General features: G+C 51.1%; 1 protein-coding gene across 1 annotated transcript in view; it reads right to left on the bottom strand.

Annotated features, from left to right (window-relative positions):
- Nucleotides 1–8,901: 8,901 nt before the first annotated feature.
- Nucleotides 8,902–19,767, bottom strand: part of Adamts14 (ADAM metallopeptidase with thrombospondin type 1 motif 14) — an 81,810-nt gene continuing 70,944 nt past the window's right edge. Inside the window, exons 16-22 of the mRNA XM_052164100.1 lie at nucleotides 18,775–18,938; nucleotides 17,499–17,667; nucleotides 16,967–17,099; nucleotides 14,987–15,194; nucleotides 13,150–13,279; nucleotides 12,143–12,253; nucleotides 8,902–10,658 (exon numbers count right to left, since the gene is read on the bottom strand). Coding sequence (XP_052020060.1) covers nucleotides 10,177–10,658; nucleotides 12,143–12,253; nucleotides 13,150–13,279; nucleotides 14,987–15,194; nucleotides 16,967–17,099; nucleotides 17,499–17,667; nucleotides 18,775–18,938 — 1,397 coding nt within the window. The 3' untranslated portion in view covers nucleotides 8,902–10,176. The remainder of the gene's footprint in view (nucleotides 10,659–12,142; nucleotides 12,254–13,149; nucleotides 13,280–14,986; nucleotides 15,195–16,966; nucleotides 17,100–17,498; nucleotides 17,668–18,774; nucleotides 18,939–19,767) is intronic.

The raw sequence follows: 19,767 nt of genomic DNA, 5'->3' as shown, positions 1-19,767 counted from the left end.
CCCCAGGAGTGTCTGGGTTTGAATGGTTTCTTCTACAAGAGTAGTGTCCTCTGCCCCAGAACAAGCCCACAGTACCGTCCACAGTTAGCAAAGGGCTTTACATCTTCGCGTAATCAAGATAATCTCCCACAGGCATGTACAAAGGCCTGTCTCATAGATGATTTTGATCAGGTCAAACAGACACCTATCAAACATCCTGTCAAACAGACAAATGAACTGCCCCAGCCACCATACAAAGCCCTTAGCTCTTCTGCTGGCTCCTTTTTCCATCCCAGTCTAAGTGACAGTCTAAGTGACAACTGTACCCATTGCTGTCCCTCTGGCTGCATCTTTACCCTGCCAGGAGATGTTTCCACATTTACTTTTCTATCCATGGTTGGAAGATGTGGGCAAATATAACAGGAAGGTTATCGTCTCAGCCTCAGGGGTGAGGTGGTTTGAAGAATGGCCCCTGGGCTTGGAGTGCTTCAGTGAGTGGCACTGTTTGCAAGGATCAGGAGGTGTGCTCTTGTTAGAGTGGGTGTGGCCTTGTTGGAGGAAGTGTGTCTCTCACTGTCAGTAGACTTTGAGGTTTCCCAAGCTGAGGCCGGGCCCAGGGTCACTTCTGCTGCCTGTGGATGCATATGTAGAACTCTCGGCTACATCTCCAGCATCACGTCTGCCCCTGTTCCACCATGCTTCGTGCCATGATGATATTGGACCAAACCTCTGAAACTGTAAGCCAGCCCAAATTAAATGCTTTCTTTTATAAGTGTTGCCTTGGTTGGGCTGGAGAGATGACTCAGAGGTTAAAAGCACTGGCTGTTCTTCCAGGGGTCCCGAGTTCAATTCCCAGCAACCATATGGTGGCTCACAACCATCTGTAATGGGATCCAATGCCCTCTTCTGGTGTGTCTGAAGACAGCAACAGTGTACTCATATACATATATAATAAATAAATCTTAAAGTATTTAAAACAATTTTGCTTTGGGCCGGGCAGTGATGGCACAGGCTTTTAATCCCAGCACTTGGGAGGCAGGGACAGGCAGATTTCTGAGTTTGAGGCCAGTCTGGTCTACAGAGTGAGTTCCAGGACAGCCAGGGCTACACAGAGAAACCCTGTCTCGACAAAACCAAAAAAAAAAAAAAAAAAAAAAGTTGCTTTGGTTATGGTGTTTCTTCACAGTAATAGAACGATGACTTAAGACACAGGAATACTGGCCCCTCCCTCCATTGTGGGACCATCATCCCTTCTTCTTTGGAGCTTTTACATCTTTCAGAAGTGAGACTCTGTCTTGTCTTTGTCTTGTCTGTTTGAAAAACTACCCCACTGATGCCTTAAGTTAGGTAACTCATAGACAATGGAAATTTCTTTCATGTTCTGGAAATGGCAGTGTCCAAGGTGAAGGCTCTGGTAGGTTTGGTGTCTGGTGAGGACCTGTCATTCTTGGATGAGAACCTTCTATATGTCCTTGCATGGCATAATGGGAAGACAGACGACTCCCCCAAGTCCCCTTAGAAGGGTGCCGATTCACTCCCTATTCATGAAGTGACAACTCCCATGAGCCTATTCCTTCCAAAGGCCTGCTTGTTCCCCTAGACGGGTTCTCCATTTAACCCTGTTCAGACTGGCTTTGAACTTAACACTTGGTTAAGTCTTGATTCCGCCTCTCTAGTACTGGGATTACAAATATAAGCCACCACCCCTGGCCAGGTCCCAATTTCATAACACTGAGTCACCTTGGGGACAGTGTCTAATACCTTTCAACATATGAATCTGGGGGGTGGGAGGGGCAGGGATCTATTAACAGTCAAACCATTGCACCCACAAGACAGTAAGTCCCCATTCCCCTTCTCTTGACTGCTGGAAAGCACCCTCTGGTTTTCTGTGTCTGATCAGGTGTGGAGCAGTTCCCAGGTGTCTCTTAATAGCATTCTCTTTGTCTTTTTGTATCAGGGTTGTTTTTCTTGGCACACCATCTTTAACAGCCCAACATGTTGTGACCTGTGTCACAGTCTCCTGCCACCTCTTTTTATTAATGTAGTACTGAAGTTCTCCTGCCTAGACCATCCAGCTTCATCAACAACCTGAGTCCCACCAAAGGTCTGTTCATATGCTCATAGCGAGGGGAACACAACACTGCCTGCCACCCGCCTTATCCTACATAAAATAAACTACAGCTGGCACTAAGTCGTCTTGAATTCCTCAAGGTGTATTGTTACGGGTATCTTAGGGTTTTACTGCTGCAAACAGACACCATGACCAAGGCAACTCTTACAAAAACAACATGTAATTGGGGCTGGCTTTCAGGTTCAGAGGTTGAGTTCATTATCAACAAGGTGGGAACATGGCAGCATCCAGGCAGGCATGGTGCAGGAGGAGCTGAGAGTTCTCCATCTTCATCTGAAGGCTGCTAGCAGAATACTGGCTTCCAGGCAGCTAGGATGAGGGTCTTCCCCCTACCCCTCCCCCCACAGGATTTTTCTGGGTAGCTCCGGCTGTGTTGGAACTCACTCTGTAGACCAGGCTGGCCTCAAACTCAGAAATCCACCTGCCTCTGCTTCCCAAGCGCTGGGATTAAGTGCGCCACCACCACCCGGCTAGGCTGAGGGTCTTAAAGCCCACACCCACAGTGGCACACCTACTCCAACAAGGCCACACCTATTCCAACAGGGCCACACCTTCTTAATAGTGCCACTTCCTGGGCAGAGCATATACAAACCATGACATGGGGTAAATACCTGTCACTGTGGAGTCTCCCTTATTTTGGTTCAGGGGATCAGTCCCTTGTCAATGGCTACCCTGCTATAGTTCTGGGGGGCAAGAGCATCCTGGCAGCAGTGTCGGTAGGAGTGTGTGGTAGAGCGTGTGGCTCACCGCAGCCAAGAAGCAGGAAGAGGGACAAGAAAGGAGCCTGGGAAAAGCTCTAGCCTCTGAAGACGCAGCCCCGTTGGATGCATCCCTTCAGCTTGTCCCCATCTCAGAAAGTTCCTGCCACATCCCAACAACTGGACTCCATCAATGGGTTAATGTTGAGGGAGGGGCCCTTTGTAATGTAACCACTTGAAGTTGGGGTTAGTCATCTGGGGGGAGAGTATTCCTCCTGTGGGGCTCTGTCCAGTCAGAGCCTGGTCCTTTGGCACAGGCTTGATCAATGGAGAAGATAAACCTGTGATCTGCACTGGGCCAAGCACGCGCTGGCCTTGGGAAGATTTGGTGCTGGCCCCTAAACATCACAGAATTCGGTATGTTATTAGTCATCGAGTCCTTGGAGACAAAGGGCTCATCCCACTCATCCCTGATTCGCCCGCATCCCTTCCTATATGCGAGCCATCAAAGTACCAAAAGCTTTTCCAGGTCGTCATGGCACAGGCTTTTAATCCCAGCACTTGGGAGGCAGAGGCAGGTGGATCTCTGAGTTCGAGGCCAGCCTGGTCTACAGAGTGAGTTCCAGGACAGCCAGGGCTACACAGAGAAGCTCTGTCTTTTTTTTTTTTTTTTTTTTTTTTGGATTTGTTTTTTTCGAGACAGGGTTTCTGCGTAGCCCTGGCTGTTCTGGAACTCACTCTGTAGACCAGGCTGGCCTCGAACTCAGAAATCCGCCTGCCTCTGCCTCCCAGAGTGCTGGGATTAAAGGTGTGCGCCACCACCGCCTGGCTCGAGAAGCTCTGTCTTAAACACCAATAACAACAAAACCCAAGTGTTAACTTTCTTGCTTATTTCTCACATAAAAGTTACCACTTTTGTTATGTTGAAGTGCCTGGCTCAGGAGCACCAAGGATGTCCCCACTGCTGTGGGATCTTCCTCATCCCTTCCCAGGGCGGCTGCTCTTGCAAAACGGAACCTCTATTGCTGTTAAACAGGAATGCCCCTTCCCTCCTTCTGGCCACACCCAGTTCTTGTTCTATTTTGTTTCTATTTGGCTGCTCTAGGTGACCCATTTAGAGCATCTTTTCCTGACTGGCTTATTCCAGGTAACAGTTCATACACATAGCATATCAGAATTTCCTACCTTTTTAAAGGCTAAATAATATTCCACTGTTTAGATAGGTCCCTTTTGTTGGATTGGTGTTAGTATTGGTATATTTCTGTGTGTGTGTGTTGGAATAAAAAAACGGCTGTGCTGTGATGGTTTGTATATGCTTGGGCTAGGGAATGACACTATTAGGTGTAGCCCTGTTGAAGTAGGTGTGTCCTAGCTGCCTGGAAACCAGTATTCTGCTACCAGCCTTCAGATGAAGATGTAGAACTCTCAGCTCCTCCTGCACCATGCCTGCCTGGATGCTGCCATGTTCCCGCCTTGATGTTAATGGACTGAACCTCTGAACCTGCAAGCCAGCCCATGTTGTCCTTTATAAGAGTTGTCTTGGTCATGGTGTCTGCTCACAGCAGTAAAACCCTAACTAGACACCTGCACTTGCTAGGAAAGTACTCTACCACTGAGCTACATTCCCTGTCCTGCCCCCTTAGGCCCTACAGTTGATGTGTTTATCCCTTGATACATGATGTTATGTGGGTCCCACTTCTGCCTGTTGCATCTGATTCTCTGGGGGCAAGAATGACAGAAATACAACAATAGGTTTCTGTGTCGCATGTCAACAAAAGAACCCAGAACTTAAGCTAAAGATGTAGAGCTAAAGAGAAGGCTCTAGAATTAGAATCTTCATCATCAGAGTTCTGGTCTCAGTTCTGGAGGAGAGCCCTTTGTTCCTAAATCTGGATCATGCCCATCCCTCACCATGAATTTTGTTAGAACCATTTATCACCTATTTTTTCCTATACCTAATATTTCTTTGCATTTGCCCATTATATTCCTAGATATAATTTTGTTCCAAGCAATAGTCTCTCTGCTCTGTGGTTTTGGTGTGTTGTTTATAAAAGTTTCTCTCGGACATGAAAATGAATTCTGGGGCTAGCAAGATGACTTGGTGGGTAAGGGCACTTGCTGCCAGGCCTGGTGACCGGAGTCAGATTCCCCAGGGAGGGCCTACATGGTAGAAAAAGAATCGGGCTCCTTGCAAGTTCTCCCACAACTATGCCATAGCATGCCTGTCCCCAATCAGTCAGGTGTGCACCTACACACACACACACACACACACAGAGAAGAGAGAGAGAGAGAGAGAGAGAGAGAGAGAGAGAGAGAGAGAGAGAGAGAGAGAGAAATGTAACAAAAGCTTTAAAAAATAAAGAGGGGGATAGGGGAAGTGAGAGCATCTGGACGGGCTTAGGAGAAGGGAAAGAATATGAAGTAAAAAATAATGTAAATTTTAAAAATCCCAGGAAGCCTAAAAAATAAAAATGAATAAATACAATGTTTCTCTGCTCCACCTAAGTTCATCTATTCTGCTACCAGAATCTTCTGATCCTGCCTTTGGGAGTGTTGATTAGAAGAGACAGAGTGTGTAACAATGAAGATAATTCTGTGTACACACATAGGAATGTCCTAGTTCCTGACTTCTCCCTTCTAGTCCACTTGCACAACCACCAGGCCCTTCTCTAATCCACTGCAATAGATAAAAATAGGCATGGGGCTGGAGAGATGGCTCAGTGATTAAGAGCACTGACTGCTCTTCCAGAGGTTCTGAGTTCAATTCCCAGGAACCACATGGTGGCTCATAACCATCTGTGATGGGATCTGATGCCCTCTTCTGATGTATCTATCTGATGACAGCTACAGTGTATTCATATAAATAAATAAAATGAAAAAACCAAAACAAAAATAACCAGGGAAGTTCCTCCCATCTTCTGGCTGCAAACTCTGTATCAGAGCATGGCCTTGAACTCCTGATCCTTCTGTTCCCTTGGGCTGCAACTACAGGCGTGCACCCCCAAGCCTGGCTCTTTACCTTCAATTCTCAAATGTTTCATCCACAGAACTTCAAAAGGTAGATACTTGTTGCAACTCGATAAGGGGCTTGAGTGAGGTTTGGGAAGATGGTTGAATGACTTGGGTTTGGATACTCAGAAACCACAGGAAAGCTAAGGTGTACAACTGTAACCCTAGCACTTCTATGTAGAGATGGGAAACCGGTGGGAGACTCCCTGGAAGCTCGTGGGCCAGCTCTCCTGGTACATGAAATGGTAAATACCAAGGGACTCTGGCTCCGATGACAGGGAAGGCTAGGACTGTCGCCTGGGGTTGTCGTCTGACCTCCAAACACTAGTACGTAAGAACCACAGTGATTTTTATCACGAGGACTCAGAGATAACCCACATTAAGTGCTAAGCACGATGCAGGATTTAACAGGAACAAGTGACCCACGCTTCTAATCAGCACACAGATCAAAAAACAGCTGAGGCCCAGCGAGGGCTGTAGTCCTTACTTGGACCGTGTAACACCAGAGCCAAGTCTGCTCTGGGAACATCCGGTTCTTGTTCTTGGCAAAAGCTGTCAGGCAGCACACCCTGGTTTTCATGGTTTGCCTGGAGTTCAAAACCCCTGCCCAGCTCCACAGCAGGCCCTGACTGCCCACACTTGAGTTCCTGTCCCTCTATCTCCCCCTGCTCAATGGTCTTACTCACGGACCTCCAGGCTGGGAAAAGATCCTAGGCAGCCTGGTGATTCTTTATCTCAGTTTTGTATTTTGTAGTAACTAAGCCCCAGAGAAGAGACACTTTGCCTATCCACAGTTACAGACACACACACACACACACACACACACACACACACACACACACCTACCTTTAGGCCTTTCTGTAACCTATCGTTTTTCAGGCGTGCTGTTTTTAAGGTGGTCCAGAGAAGTTAGTGTGCTCTCTGTCTGAGGTAGGGTCTCAGGTATCCCAGACTGGCCTCGAACCATATAGCTGCAGACGACCTTAAATTTTGGTTCCTCCTGATTCCATCTCCTAAAGTGCTGGGATTGGAGGCATGCACAACTAGTCTATGCAAGGCTGCAAAATGGAGCACTTCCTGCAGGCTAGATGTATCACTTCACTTTCCTGTTGCTTGTATAAAACATTGGCCAAGAGCAACTTGGGGATGAAAGGATTTGTTTGGCCTACAAGTCAATCTTCCGGGGAAGTCAGGGCAGGGACTCAAGTAAGAGCAGATGCAGGCACCATGGAGATAAGCATGTTTCTATCGTGTTCAGCTTGCTTTCTTTACTACCCAGAACTGTCTGCCAGGGATGGCACTGGCCACAGAGGACTAAGCCCTCTCCCAGGAAATGCTCCCAGTGTTGTATAACATTTTAGACAGACCCACTACTAGCTACTGCTCAGAGCAAGGCAGGGAAAAAGTTCGGCGATGGATTAGTCATGTCTGCTGTGGGCACCCAGATTCTGTTCGGATCTTTCCAGGGAAAAACTGTGTCACCACCTTCCAAGGAAACCACCCATTGCAGGTTTGCAAAACTCAATCACTAATCAAGAAACTGATCCCACAGACACGCCCACAGACCAATATGGCGGAGACAATTCCCTTTTCCCAGATCCGTGTAGGTTTGTGTCAGGCTGACAGAAACCTGCCATGAGCCATATCCCCAGCACGCTCACTATTTAGACTATGAAGATGGACTCAAGGACCCCAGGAATGCTGCTCAAGAAGGGCCGCTCAGAGAAGCCTCATACCCAGCTTGGACTCTGTGGACCCCCTAGGATGTGGAAAGGCCCTGGAGGATCCTGGGGCTGGTTTCTGGGCCCCTCTTCCTTGATGGGGGTACTGGAGTTCTGTTTCCATATGCCTCACTTCTCCCTAGATGCTGATTGAGCATTTAGGAAATGCTCCCAGTGTTGTATAACATTTTAGGCAGACCCACTACTAGCCATTGCCCAGAGCAAGGCAGGGAAAAAGTTCGGCGATGGATTAGTCATGTCTGCTGTGGGAACAAATGGGGAACATATACTCTGTGTGTCCCCAAGAAGTCTGGAGTGTGTTCCATAAGCCACAGCTAGAGCTGAGGCCTCTAACAATGTCTCCCTAGGTTGATACTCTGAGATGTGCGCTCCCAGGCTCTTGTGGCTGACTAGAGAGAGGCAGCTCTCTTGGAAGAGGCAGTCTGTCAAGGGGTGGAGGTGGAGCTTGCTTGTGAAGTCGGCATTGTCCACCCTGGCAAGGGAAATGCCTGCAGATTGATAGAAACGAGGTATGTGCTTTAGTTAGGGGTTGGGGGGGGGTTGTCTGTATAGTCTTAGCCAGGGTCCTAAAAAAGTCAGGGAAGAGTCAGTGCAGTAATAGATTATTGATGTCTGACACAACAGACACAAAGCAAGACATGGATTGATTCACCCCTTCAAGCCCTCCCAGCCACAGCCTCTTTCTCTCTTGGCTGTGGGGTTAAACCCAGGGTCTCAGAAATGCAAAGCAAGCCTTCTACCAATAGGAGGTGAGGCAGGCTGATTCTTTCTCCCTCCCTCACCTCCGCAGTGCTGAGGACCAAGGGACTTTTGCATGCCAGGCAAACACTCTCAACCGAGCCATTCTCTCCAGCCCAATGGACTGGTACTTTAAAATCGCACAGTGAAGTCACATCATCTCTTCTTGTCCAGTAAAATGCACCACAAACCTCCTTCCTGCTTGGCACCCAGATTCTGTTTGGATCTTTCCAGGAAAAAAAACTGTGTCACCACCTTCCAAGGAAACCACCCCTTGCAGGTTTGCTAAGCTCTAATCATTAAGATACTTTCTTTTGGGTAATCCCAAAGCTACCAACCCAGCCATCTCCACCCCTGGTGTGGTAACTTGACCAAAGTCATTTAGGTCTTTGGTGGCCCTTTCTGATTTGTTCTCATCTGCAATCACCTTACACTTGGCCCAGGTCTTAGAGCGCTGGCTACAAGGTCCCCATCCTTCAAAACAGAAAACACACACATACATACACACACACACACACACACACACACACACACACACACACACCACACATCACTTTTGGGTTCTAAGACAAAACACCAAGGCCAATATTAATAAATAGGTAATGTTTTAAAAATCAGCATCTCCAGGCCAGTCCACATGTGATTTGACTCAGGGTAGCCCCAGCCTCCTGCAGAGCGGGAAGCAGGAGTGGGAGGAGCCTGCAGAGTTCCCAGCATCCCTTGCTCTCCACGGAGCTTGCAGGCCAGGGGGTGTTCCGTCCTCCTGCTGCGAGAAGGCAGGTAGACAAGCACCTCTGCCGCTGACCCTCAAGATGAGGATCTAGGCAATTTCCTGAGAGCCTGAGGACCATGGACGGTGCTCTACACATTCTCCCTACCCTCACCCGGGAGCAGTGGCAGCTGGCATCCTGCCCAGGCCCTCTGCACGGCCCAGCTGAGTGACCTTCTGAGCATCACACATTTGGGCCCAGTTTAAGCCGGAAGGGAAGACCCCCCCCAACTCTAGGAGGAGTGGATTTTAGAGAGTGATGGCTGAAGAAGACTGTCTTGGAAGTGACATCTCTCTGGTGGCCACCTTTCAAGCTGGGTTTCCTGCAAGCCCGAGTGATGACTAAAGTCACCGTTCCTGGTCCAACCAGGGATCAGGCCTCAGCTCGGCAACTCCTGGATGTTGAAGTTGTGTATCCGGGCCTCTTCCTCTGGTGGCTTGGATGTGACACTGGGAGGTCAGTCTGTTACCTAGAGTCACCGGAAGTGACATCTACAGGGACAGTGTGGACCACAAAAGTGACCGTATGGCCCGCAAAGGTGAACTGATGTCTGCCCGGGATTAGCAGCCCTCAGCTGACAAGAGCCAGGCCTGAGAAGAACTCTCCCCTGCCCGAGCCTGCAGCTGTGAAGCCTCACCTCCACATCCATCCCAGACCCTTCCCAAGTCTGCCCAGTGTGCAGCCCTACCTCCTGAGCCCTGCTTGGCGTTTGGGGTACGTGTGTGTGACTGGGCAGGCCTCCCTGGTAGTCAGAAGTCATGAACAAGCAAGACAGAATCTCTGACAAGCCCCTGTGGGAGCTTCAGCCCTATAAGGCCCAGTGGGTATGGGAAGGGGCATTGCTGAGCCTAGAGGAACAAATCATAGGAAACTCTTGAAGTGGAGCTCAGACTCTGCTGGCTGAGGTATTTCTGGTTAGGGCAGTCCCTGATCTCCCTTTCCTCCCTCAACCCTGTCATGGGAGTAAAGAGCGTCACAGCCCCAAACAGAACAAGGGAACAAATAATTTAAAAGGAAACTGTGCTACTTCCTGTCCCCTGTGCTTGAGTCCTTGGAGCCAGGATCACTGGGACCAGGTGCAGAGCGTAAACATGACCAGGGGGATGGGTTCATGTCACTGGGGAGGTGGCAGGAAGGCTGTGGCCTCCATGTCCTGGTTCTTCCCTAGACTGTCCTTGACCCTCAGAGGTTGGCACAGCTGTTTGGTTCTGGTCCCAAGGTGGGCTCTGTGGGGTAGTGGGAGAATTGCCCTCAAACGCTTTAGGGCTTAGCATCTGGGGGGTGACCGGATGCTGAGTCACTGAGGAGATCCTGTCCACCACCTCTGATAGCTGCGTGGGCTGGCTCTGCCGTCGATCTTCCGGTCTGGTTGGGCCCCTTGTAGACTCCACATCCTCCTGGGTGGCCTTGGGTTCTGGCAAGAGACTCCCAGGACTGGAGTAGGTGGGTAGTGAGGTCAGGCTGGCATTGGGGTCTGAAGCCTTCTTTATGCAAGACTCACAGCACAGCCGGTGGTAGCCAGGGATGGCGCAGTAGCGGTCCAACACTTCCATCCGGCAGAAGATGGATCTGTCTCCCACACAGGGCTCCACTGTGCATACACGAAGGCAGAGACGTGCCAGTCAGGAGGGGACATGACTTGTTCCACCAGCAATTTTTCTTCCTCCTGTCCCAGCTGGAATCACTCCATAGCTCATTCTACCCAGGAGGTCAGACCTTTCCACAGGGAAGAGAAACTAAACCACTCCCCATCCCCAAACACAGAATCAGCATCACTAGAACTTTGGCGGTAAGGCTAATTGTCAAACACCGTGCAGATCTACGGAGCCAGAACCTCTACAGTGGAGCAGAACTGTTTTAAAGGACCCTCCAACAACTTCCGTGCATACGAAGAGCTATATAAATAGCTCTGTCTGGTTCAACCACATTCTTAGCTATGCTGGGCTTTACCCAGGAAGCTCTACCTGGGGCGTCAAAGCTAGGGCCTAGTTAGGTAAGTCTAGATTCAACCAATCATGAGACCCCTGCTCTAGGAAGAAGATGGAGCCCCTGACTCTCCTAGCTACCCAATTACCCCTACAGCTACAGTCCAGTGAGTGCTCCTTGTAACCAGCAAATCAACATCCAGCCACTTGGGGTGCAGGTGGATCATTAACCGTCCCACTAAATCTCAATCAAGAACACCGGGGTTGAACTGTTCTAAAATGCTTCTATGATTGGCACAGGCAAAGCTCCTTAGAGAAACGTGGTGGATCAAGCAAGAGCAGGCTCTGGAGCAGGCAATGGAAGCCAATGGTCGCTAGAGGGCGCCAGAGCTCCAGAGCCAGAATCAGAGCCCCAGTTTCTGCTTTGAGGAGAAGCCAAGAGGTCAAAGGGTTGAATGAGGTGACATCCTTTAAAACCAGAATCAGAATCTCATCTTTCTGCAAATTATCTTGCTAAGCAGTTGGGGTGGGGTGGGAAGACTCTGGTAACCAGGGAGTATATCGTAGCAGATGCAGGGCAAGTCTTTCTCCACAGAGACATGACCGGGGAGACCACAGGGTGAATTAATTGCTACCCTTGTAGCTCACTGCAGCAGCAGAGGACACTGGTTCACTCATCCTCTCTGCTGCTCTGGGCAAGAGGCTCCTGTCTATGACTGCAGGTCCCAAAAGCGTGGAAGCAGACACGATGAGAATTCAGAACTCTGGGGCATGCTTTATAGATTCATAAAACACGTCACCTTCACAAACAGTGGGACAGGGCCTTGTCACCACACATGGCAATATGAAGTTTGAAGAAGCCTATGTAGCCGGGCGTCATGGCGCACACCTGTAATCCCAGCACTTGGGAGGCAGAGGCAGGCGGGACTTCTGAGTTTGAGGCCAGCCTGGTCTACAGAGTGAGTTCCAGGACAGCCAGAGCTACACAGAGAAACACGGACCAGAGTGACACCATTCATACTCTCTGAGGGCACTCTGATAGGTAGGCACTATGTCTGTTCCATTGCCACGCCCCAAACCCCCGGGACACATGGAAGGCCAGTGGGAGGGGGAGAAAGGGGGAAAGGGAAGGGCCCGTGACTATACTTACTTGTTGAGATCCTGTCCATGGGAGTCAGGGGCCTGGATTGGAGATCCCAGTGTCCCACTTTGGTCACAGGGTTCTGGACCTCTGCCTTCACTGTCGAGTTCTGGAGATCTCCTGTGAACAGAGACACAGCTGTCGTACACAGAGGTGAGCATCTCTTACCCAGAATTCTTGGGACCAGAGGCACTTCTACTTTCTTTTCCCTGGGATTTGGAATATTTGCATAGAACTAATAAGGTCTCTTGGAGATGAGACCCAGATCTATTTTTTTTTCATTTTATTTGCATTTTATCTCGTGTGTGTGTGTGTGTGTGTGTGTGTGTGTGTGTGTGTCACAGGGCATTTGCAGAGGTCAGAGGACAGCTTTGGAGGTGTCAGCTGTTTCCACTCTGTGAGACCTCAGCAGCAAGTGCCTTTATCCACTGAGCCGTCTTGATGGCCCCATTGGTTTCTTAGGCCCAAAGTGTGCAGGTCATTTTGTATAATGTTTTAAATGATTTGGGAAGTGAAATGAGGTTTACATATAAGAGTGTAAGAGTCTAGGAAAGTCTTTTTTTTCTCCTCTAGGATGTTGGCTAACTGGGTCATAATATTGCAATCACAACATATCATCTAGCTGGGCAATGGTGGTGCACACCTTTAATCCCAGCACTTGGGAGGCAGAGGCAGGTGGATTTCTGAGTTTGAGGCCAGCCTGGTCTATACAGTGAGTTCCAGGACAGCCAGGGCTATACAGAGAAACCCTGTCTTGAAAAACAACAACAACAACAACAACAACAAAACAAAAAAAAAACAAACAAAAAAAACCATATCCTCTGCAGTCAGGAATGGAATCTCCCATCCATGGCAGCAGCGTGTGAGCATTCCAGAAGTTCTGGATTGGAAAACATTTGGGATTTTGGGTTAGGGATGCCCAACCTGTCTTTGGAGTTTCAAAGGGCCAGGGACCGCACTGCTGCACGGTCACATGGCCAGAGGAACAAAGGGGTTGGGCCTTCCCATCTGCTCACCTCCACAGGCAGGCAGGCTGCAGACCTGCACAGTGTCAGGCTTGACGCCCTCGCATGGCCCGAGGGCACTGGAGACGTTCCTGCACACCACCTGCCGCTGCTGGATGCCTTCTCCACAGGTGACTGAGCACTGTGTGGGAACAGGAGAACCAGGAGCCATAATGCCAGGGGGAAAAGTAGTGAGGAGAGAGGGGGAGAGGGAGAGGAGGAGGAAGGGGGAGGGGAGAGGGAGGGGAGGGGAAGACAGAGGGGAAGAGGGAGAGGGAGGGGACAAGGAGAGGGAAGGGAGGGAGAAAGGGGAGGGGAGGGGGAGGGGAAGAGGAGAGGGAGGGCAGGGAGAAAGGGGAGGGGAGGGGAAGAAGAGAGGGAGGGGAGGGAGAAAGGAGAGGGGAGGGGGTAAGGGAAAGGGGAAGAGGGAGAGGGAAAGGGAGGGGGCAGGGAGAGGGAGGGGAAGAGAGAGGGGAGAGGGAGGGGAAGGGAAAGGGGAGGGGGAGGGAAAGAGGGAGGGGAGGGGAAGGGAAAGGGGAGGGGGAGGGGTAGCTCAGGAACTGAGAGTACCAAGCAGTCTGCTATGTTTTCATTTAATCAGACACACTTGCAAAGCTGTCCCAGGGCCTGCCACTGTCAGGTTCTCCTGAGACTGTGTGAAGAGCACTGCCCCAGCTTGGGACTCCCTGCATCCTTCCTCAGTTTGAACTGTGTCCCTGTCTCAGATGAGGACGTCTGGGGCCCCATTGCATAGACCGCCTCCTGTGTTCACAGTCTCCCCCGCTATGCCCAATTCTCAACTGTTTTATGCTCCGCTCTGGCAGGCTCCTCTGTTCTGACCCTACCACATGACATGCATGACCTGCCCCAGGCTTGCAGGAGCCTGGGTTGTGACACTTGCTGACACACTGGCCCGGTTTCCAATTCTGTAAACCAGGAGAACCGAGGGACAGACCTGCAATAAAGTTGGGGCTCCTTTTACCTGACACCATTCTGCAAGCGTGTGTCCACAGGGTCCTCTTCCCGGGAGGTGTCAGTCAAGGACAGACAGCAAACTGACCTCTGTGTGCAAGGTTATCACATGCCACCCACACACTGTCCTTGTTGTGACACACTGCTGACTGATAAATGGACTGGCCGGCACTGGGGTGGCAGGGCGGGGTCCCTGGGAAAGCCCTATTGCCCCACGTGCCTGGGTCACTTCTAGGCACTGCCTACAGCCTTTACTAGCAGGACCGGAAAGAACTTGTACAGGGGCATGTGACCACTGATCGAGACACAAGTGTCACGGAACCAAAGGGAACCAGGGGTTGCATAACGCATCCTCCCTTGTGCCTGTTGCTGTCCCAGAAACCCTTGCAGGCCCAGCTTGCGGTGTGTGACATCTGTGTGTGACACTGGCCTGTTTATCTGTCTCGTTCCCTCACTAGCCTGGAAGCCCCATTAGAGTGAGCAGCCTGCCTGCCCAGTGACGCTGGGCTTGCAGCCTTCCTTGAACAACATCTGGCATACAGTTGTTGCTCAGTAAATATTTCTGGAATACAAGAATGTGACTTAATTTGCTCCTCTATGACTTGGGGGCACGCAGCTTAGAGGAGATGAGAATGGGGGGAGGAGCCTAGCGAAGAACCATCATGCATAGCACGTCCTTCAACCATCAAGCACAGCACGCCCTCGAACCATCAGGCAGAGCGTGCTTGGGGCCTGCTTATGTTCCCTCTGAGGACTGCTTTCTTTCTTTCTGAGAAATGTCAGCCCTCGGGTGCACAGGAACCCCCCTCAGACACTGCCCTGACTCACACTCATATTTGTCCCACGTGCTTCCACCGGCTCCACGAGAACCACTCACCTGGGACCAGGCTCCTGTCCGCCACTGGGCTGGGCAGGGCACACGGAGGCACGGCCTCTTGGCCTCTGGCCGGTTACCTAGGCAAGCCTTGGCTGGCATGGCCTTATGGGTGCCGTTGGAGAGAGGCAGCAGGCACTGCACTCCCCGGGTCTGCAGTCCCAGCTTCCCGCAGCTCCGGCTGCAGGCACTCCACTCTTCTGTCACCCACCTGGAGACAGACAGGACAGAGATGAGGGAGATGGGACCGTGGGGGACACTTCCCCTTGGGGCCACGTCCCACCAGAGAAGGAACATGCTTTGGAATGCTGCTGCCTGACTAGTTGGCATCTGGGGGATCACTAGTCTCTCTTGCCGTTTCCTTGGGGAAGGGAAAAGTATCTATGAAAATCTGGACCCCTCAAGTGTCTTTGGGCAAGGTGTTAACTCCACCAAGCCCCGTTTTCCCCATGTTTACATGGGGATTTCTTTAGAACCCATGAGTTCAGAGTTACCATATGCAGATGCTGAGACATTGGATGCTGAGACTGGGGGGTGCCCCCAAACACACCAAAGCCACACTTCTTGTAGATGTCCCCTCGGCTGGGGACAAGAGTGCTACTAAGTGCTCTCAGCACACATAGGACTTCAGCATCTACAGCTCTATGGTATGTGTGTGTTTGTGTGTGTGTGTGTATGTTTGTGTGTGTGTGTGTGTGTCCTGCAAACTTTTCCGCAAGCAGATCCAGGGGTGAATTAGGCAGCAGCCTACGCATCCAGGGGTAGAGAGAGAGAAGGGAGCCACAACTCCTTGTCTTTTCGCTAACTGGAGCCAGGCATGGTGGTGGCACTGGCCTGCCCTCTCAGCACTTGGGAGGCTGAGGCAGGAGGATGGCTGAGAGGTGGCAGCTGGCTTGGGTTGTGGCGTTTGTCTCACACACATCACACACACACACACACACACACAACCAGAGAGGGAGGGAGGGAGAGACAGATACAAAGAGAAAGAGGAGGAGGAGGAGATGAAGGGAAGGAAGGAATGGGGTTATTGGAGGAGAAGAAAACTGCACCTAGGAAGCTCTAAGATTGGCTATGCCCCAGGAGATCACAGGAGACCCCTGCTAGCTGTCAATTTCCGCCCTAGCTCCAGATCACATGACCAGCCCCGGGAATCCCCAGCCAGGGGGACTCCCAGGGAAGAAAGAATGTGCCCTTTGCAGTTTCCCACAAGAGCCGCCCTCACCTCTCTGGGAGTCCCTGGGCAGCACTGCCACAGGCTGAGGGGGACCAATCTTGAGGTCTCAAGCCCAGCTCAACCCTCTCCCTTCAGACTCTTGAATAATCCTAAGAATAAGTCCTTGGGCTCTGGGGCTGGAGAGATGGCTTAGCAATTTAGAGCACTGACTGCTCTTCCAAAGGTTCTAAGTTCAAATCCCAGCAACCACATGGTGGCTCACAACCATCCAGAACAAGATCTGATTCCCTCTTCTGGAGCTGTCTGAAGACAGCTACAGCATATATATTAATAAAAGTCCTTGGGCTCTGAGCAGCCAGCTCCACAGGCTAGAGAATCTTAACCAGGGATTAGACCATGCTGAAGGCTGGCCTGGCCTCCCAGGAACGAGAGAGAGAGAGAGAGAGAGAGAGAGAGAGAGAGAGAGAGAGAGAGAGAGAGAGAGAGAGAGAGCAGTAGATCCTCTTCTTGCCTGGAGACATGAGCCCCCTGCCTTGCCAGCAGAAAGCTCAGGTCCTATCTGTGAAAGAATGTTAGCTGGAGGCAAACCTGGTGTGTGGGTTGGCAATAGAGAAAACCCAACAAGGCTGGCTGGCCATGAAGGGTTAGCCACAGGGCCTCTTGTGGACTGTGGTGTATCCCTCAAAGACCTGGGGCTGCAGGCTTTGGCATAAGGAAGTGCTAGGAGGGTAGCAACTTTGGCTACTTTTCCTTTGGGGGCCAGGGTGGATAGAGGCAAGGGTCAGACTTTGCTCCCCTGAAACACTCACGTGGGCTGGGGACACGAGTGCTGGTTGCAACGCCGTCGGATTGGCTTGGGCCTCTTTTTATGGTCACACAGGTGCCGCTGCACCATGTGGTGGTCCCTGCGGCGCCGGCAGCCGTATTTAGTGAACTGGATTCCTGTGAAGGTTAGGCTGTTGTGGGCCAGGCTCCAGGCCTCCTGGCCTCAGGGTGACTTTTTTAGAGAGCCTGCTTTCTAGAAGGCACTTTCCCTTCTTCCCCTTCGTGCTCCAGGCCTCTGTCCTGGGCAAGTAACTTTCTACAAGAATCCTCCCTCTGTCACTGGTAGAGAAGTGGCTTTGGACGGCAGCTGAACAGATGACCTGAAAGCAAGCCACGGCTTCTCCCAACGCCCTGCTAGGAACTGCTTGTAGGCATGGGAGATCTTCAAGGACAAACTGAGACACTTCTTCCAGACTCCTACTAGTCTCTGGTTCATTCTCCCCTCCTTCCTCTCCCCGCCCACCCCCCCCCACCCGCCACTCCCCTCAGGAACCATAGAACCACAATGGCCGATACCTCCTCCACAGGCCTTGCTGCACGGAGACCAGCTCTTGAGAGCCCATTCGTAGGTGTCCGTCTCCTCCAGTAGCACGTTATTGCTCCCGATGAGGGGCAGCAGGTCCTCGTGGATGACGTACTTGTAGGCCAGGCTACCTCTGGGTTTACCCTCAGCCGGAGGGAGAACCTGGATGGGAGACAGACGCAAAGACCAGAGGCGGAAGTAGGGTCAGCAGGGTGTTCAAGGAAAGCAGCTGCTGTCCACAGCTGCCAGATGGGGTTCCAAATCGTGCTTTGGGGTTTGCAATGAAGACACGATTGGTGTGTAATTCACACTATTAAAACGTGCGACCCAATACCCAGGTGGGGCAGGCGGGACATTCACAAACTCTCACTGCCCACACTAAGTACCTGCTATGTAAGTACCAAGCCATACGGCAGCCAATACCAGGGCCATGAGCCGTCCTTTCTCCCACAGACCTATATTCAAAGGTGACGCCCAATGGCCGGAATCTTTGGGTATCCAAACTGTCTGGATGCCCCCGCCTCCGTCGCACCTCCCCCCCACTTCTTGGGTCAAGGCATAATGCCCACATTGGTCTTGAATTTACTATGTAGACCAGGGTGACTTTGAACTTCTGATCACAGATATGAACTTCCATGCTTGGTATGTGGTACTGAGGATGGACAAACATCCTACCAAATGAGCTACATTCCCACCCTCCTCCTTCTCTCTCTTTTCTCCTCTTCCTCCTCCTCTTCCTCCTTCTTCTAAAGACAAAGACTCATGTAGCCCACCTCCCAAGTGGTGTGTGCCCCCCTGCCTGGTTATTTTCACTTCTTTAAATTTTTCTTTAGATTACATTTATTATAGAGCCGTTGGCTCCGGCTGAGGACAGCATGCTGACAGAGCTTTCATAGGCCATCTGCTGAATTACCAATCCCTGCTCCATGAGCCCAGGCACAGCAAAGGCAGCAAGGGACCCTAGTGAGGGTGATGACTCTGTCCCCTCCTCAGAAGATGGCACCGCCGTGATCTCTTTAGACCAGCCCAGACCACCTTAGGCCTCACCCACATGACCATGTCGCAATGCATGTGGATGCTGGGGGGGGGGTGGTGCTGTGAGGACAGAGGACCCAATCCTAGCTTCACGGGGCTTCTCCTCCAGACTCCATTTCCCAACCCAAGTGAAGGGTCTTAAAGCTGCTACAGCTGCCCTTCACACACCCGGGAAGGCCATTTTAAAGTATACCGACCAACTAGTAAGCACGAGGGACAGGGAAGGAGGCTCACCAGGACGGCGATGGCTTCAGGCAGGGGCCCGTTGGTCCTGAGGCTGTCCTTGGTGTCCTCGGTCACATGGTCCCACTCCAGGCCCAGCGCGGTGAAGGTCCTGCTAGACGCTTCCTTGCCCTTGGGGCTGAGGATGAAGCTTCCGGTCACCTGGTTCTTCACAGCTGGTCGGGGAGAGGGACAGAGATTTCTGTTTCTCTCTAGAGGGGTCCATGATTCTGACATCCAACGCTTTTCCAGAAGGCCCCTCCTCATGTTCCCTGAGCTCTCTCATCAGGACCACCCAGGAGCCCCCTGTAAACCAGTCCTGCCTCTGGGCCCAGTGGTACATCACTGATCCTGCACCAGCCCCTCGTCTTCCACACTGACTAATGGGCACCCATAATGGGCTCGGTTTAACCTCTTTCCGAAAAGCTCCTTTAATTGCCTTCAGAGATGCCGCTGGACCCGTAGGATCTATAGCAAAGCACAGAGCCCAGGAGAGCACGCCTCATAGGGGAGTGACTTAGTCCCTGTGTAGCCTGTTTGACTTCTATAACATGAGACTGGTCACTGCCGCCAGCACACAGGGTTGCTTGTTCAAGTAGATCTTAAAATAACCCCCAACACACACACACACTCACATGCATGCACACTTATGCACACATACTTACACACACGCACGCTTATGCACACACATACACACTCACACACATACATGCTTATACACATACACACACACACACACACACACACACAACTTGCACACATATGTATTCCAAGGCAATGAAAGGGAAGGAACTTATGTATGTAACAGCCAACTATATACATTACTGAGGCTATCTATGTACATGCTGAAATGTGTGTTTGTGTGTGTGTGTGTGTGTGTGTGTGTGTGTGTATCTGAGGTTATAGATGCCTGTTGTTCCTAGCAGCCTGCCAGTATGTCTCCTATTTGGGAGTCCTTGACTGACACAGAAAAGATTTAAAGGCCTATAAGGTCAGACATGATAG

The sequence above is a fragment of the Apodemus sylvaticus genome, chromosome 19 (genome assembly GCF_947179515.1).
Source record: "Apodemus sylvaticus chromosome 19, mApoSyl1.1, whole genome shotgun sequence".
Lineage (NCBI taxonomy): Eukaryota > Metazoa > Chordata > Mammalia > Rodentia > Muridae > Apodemus > Apodemus sylvaticus.
The sequence above is the reverse complement of the archived record's forward strand: the minus strand, read 5'-3'. Positions and strand labels throughout refer to the sequence as shown.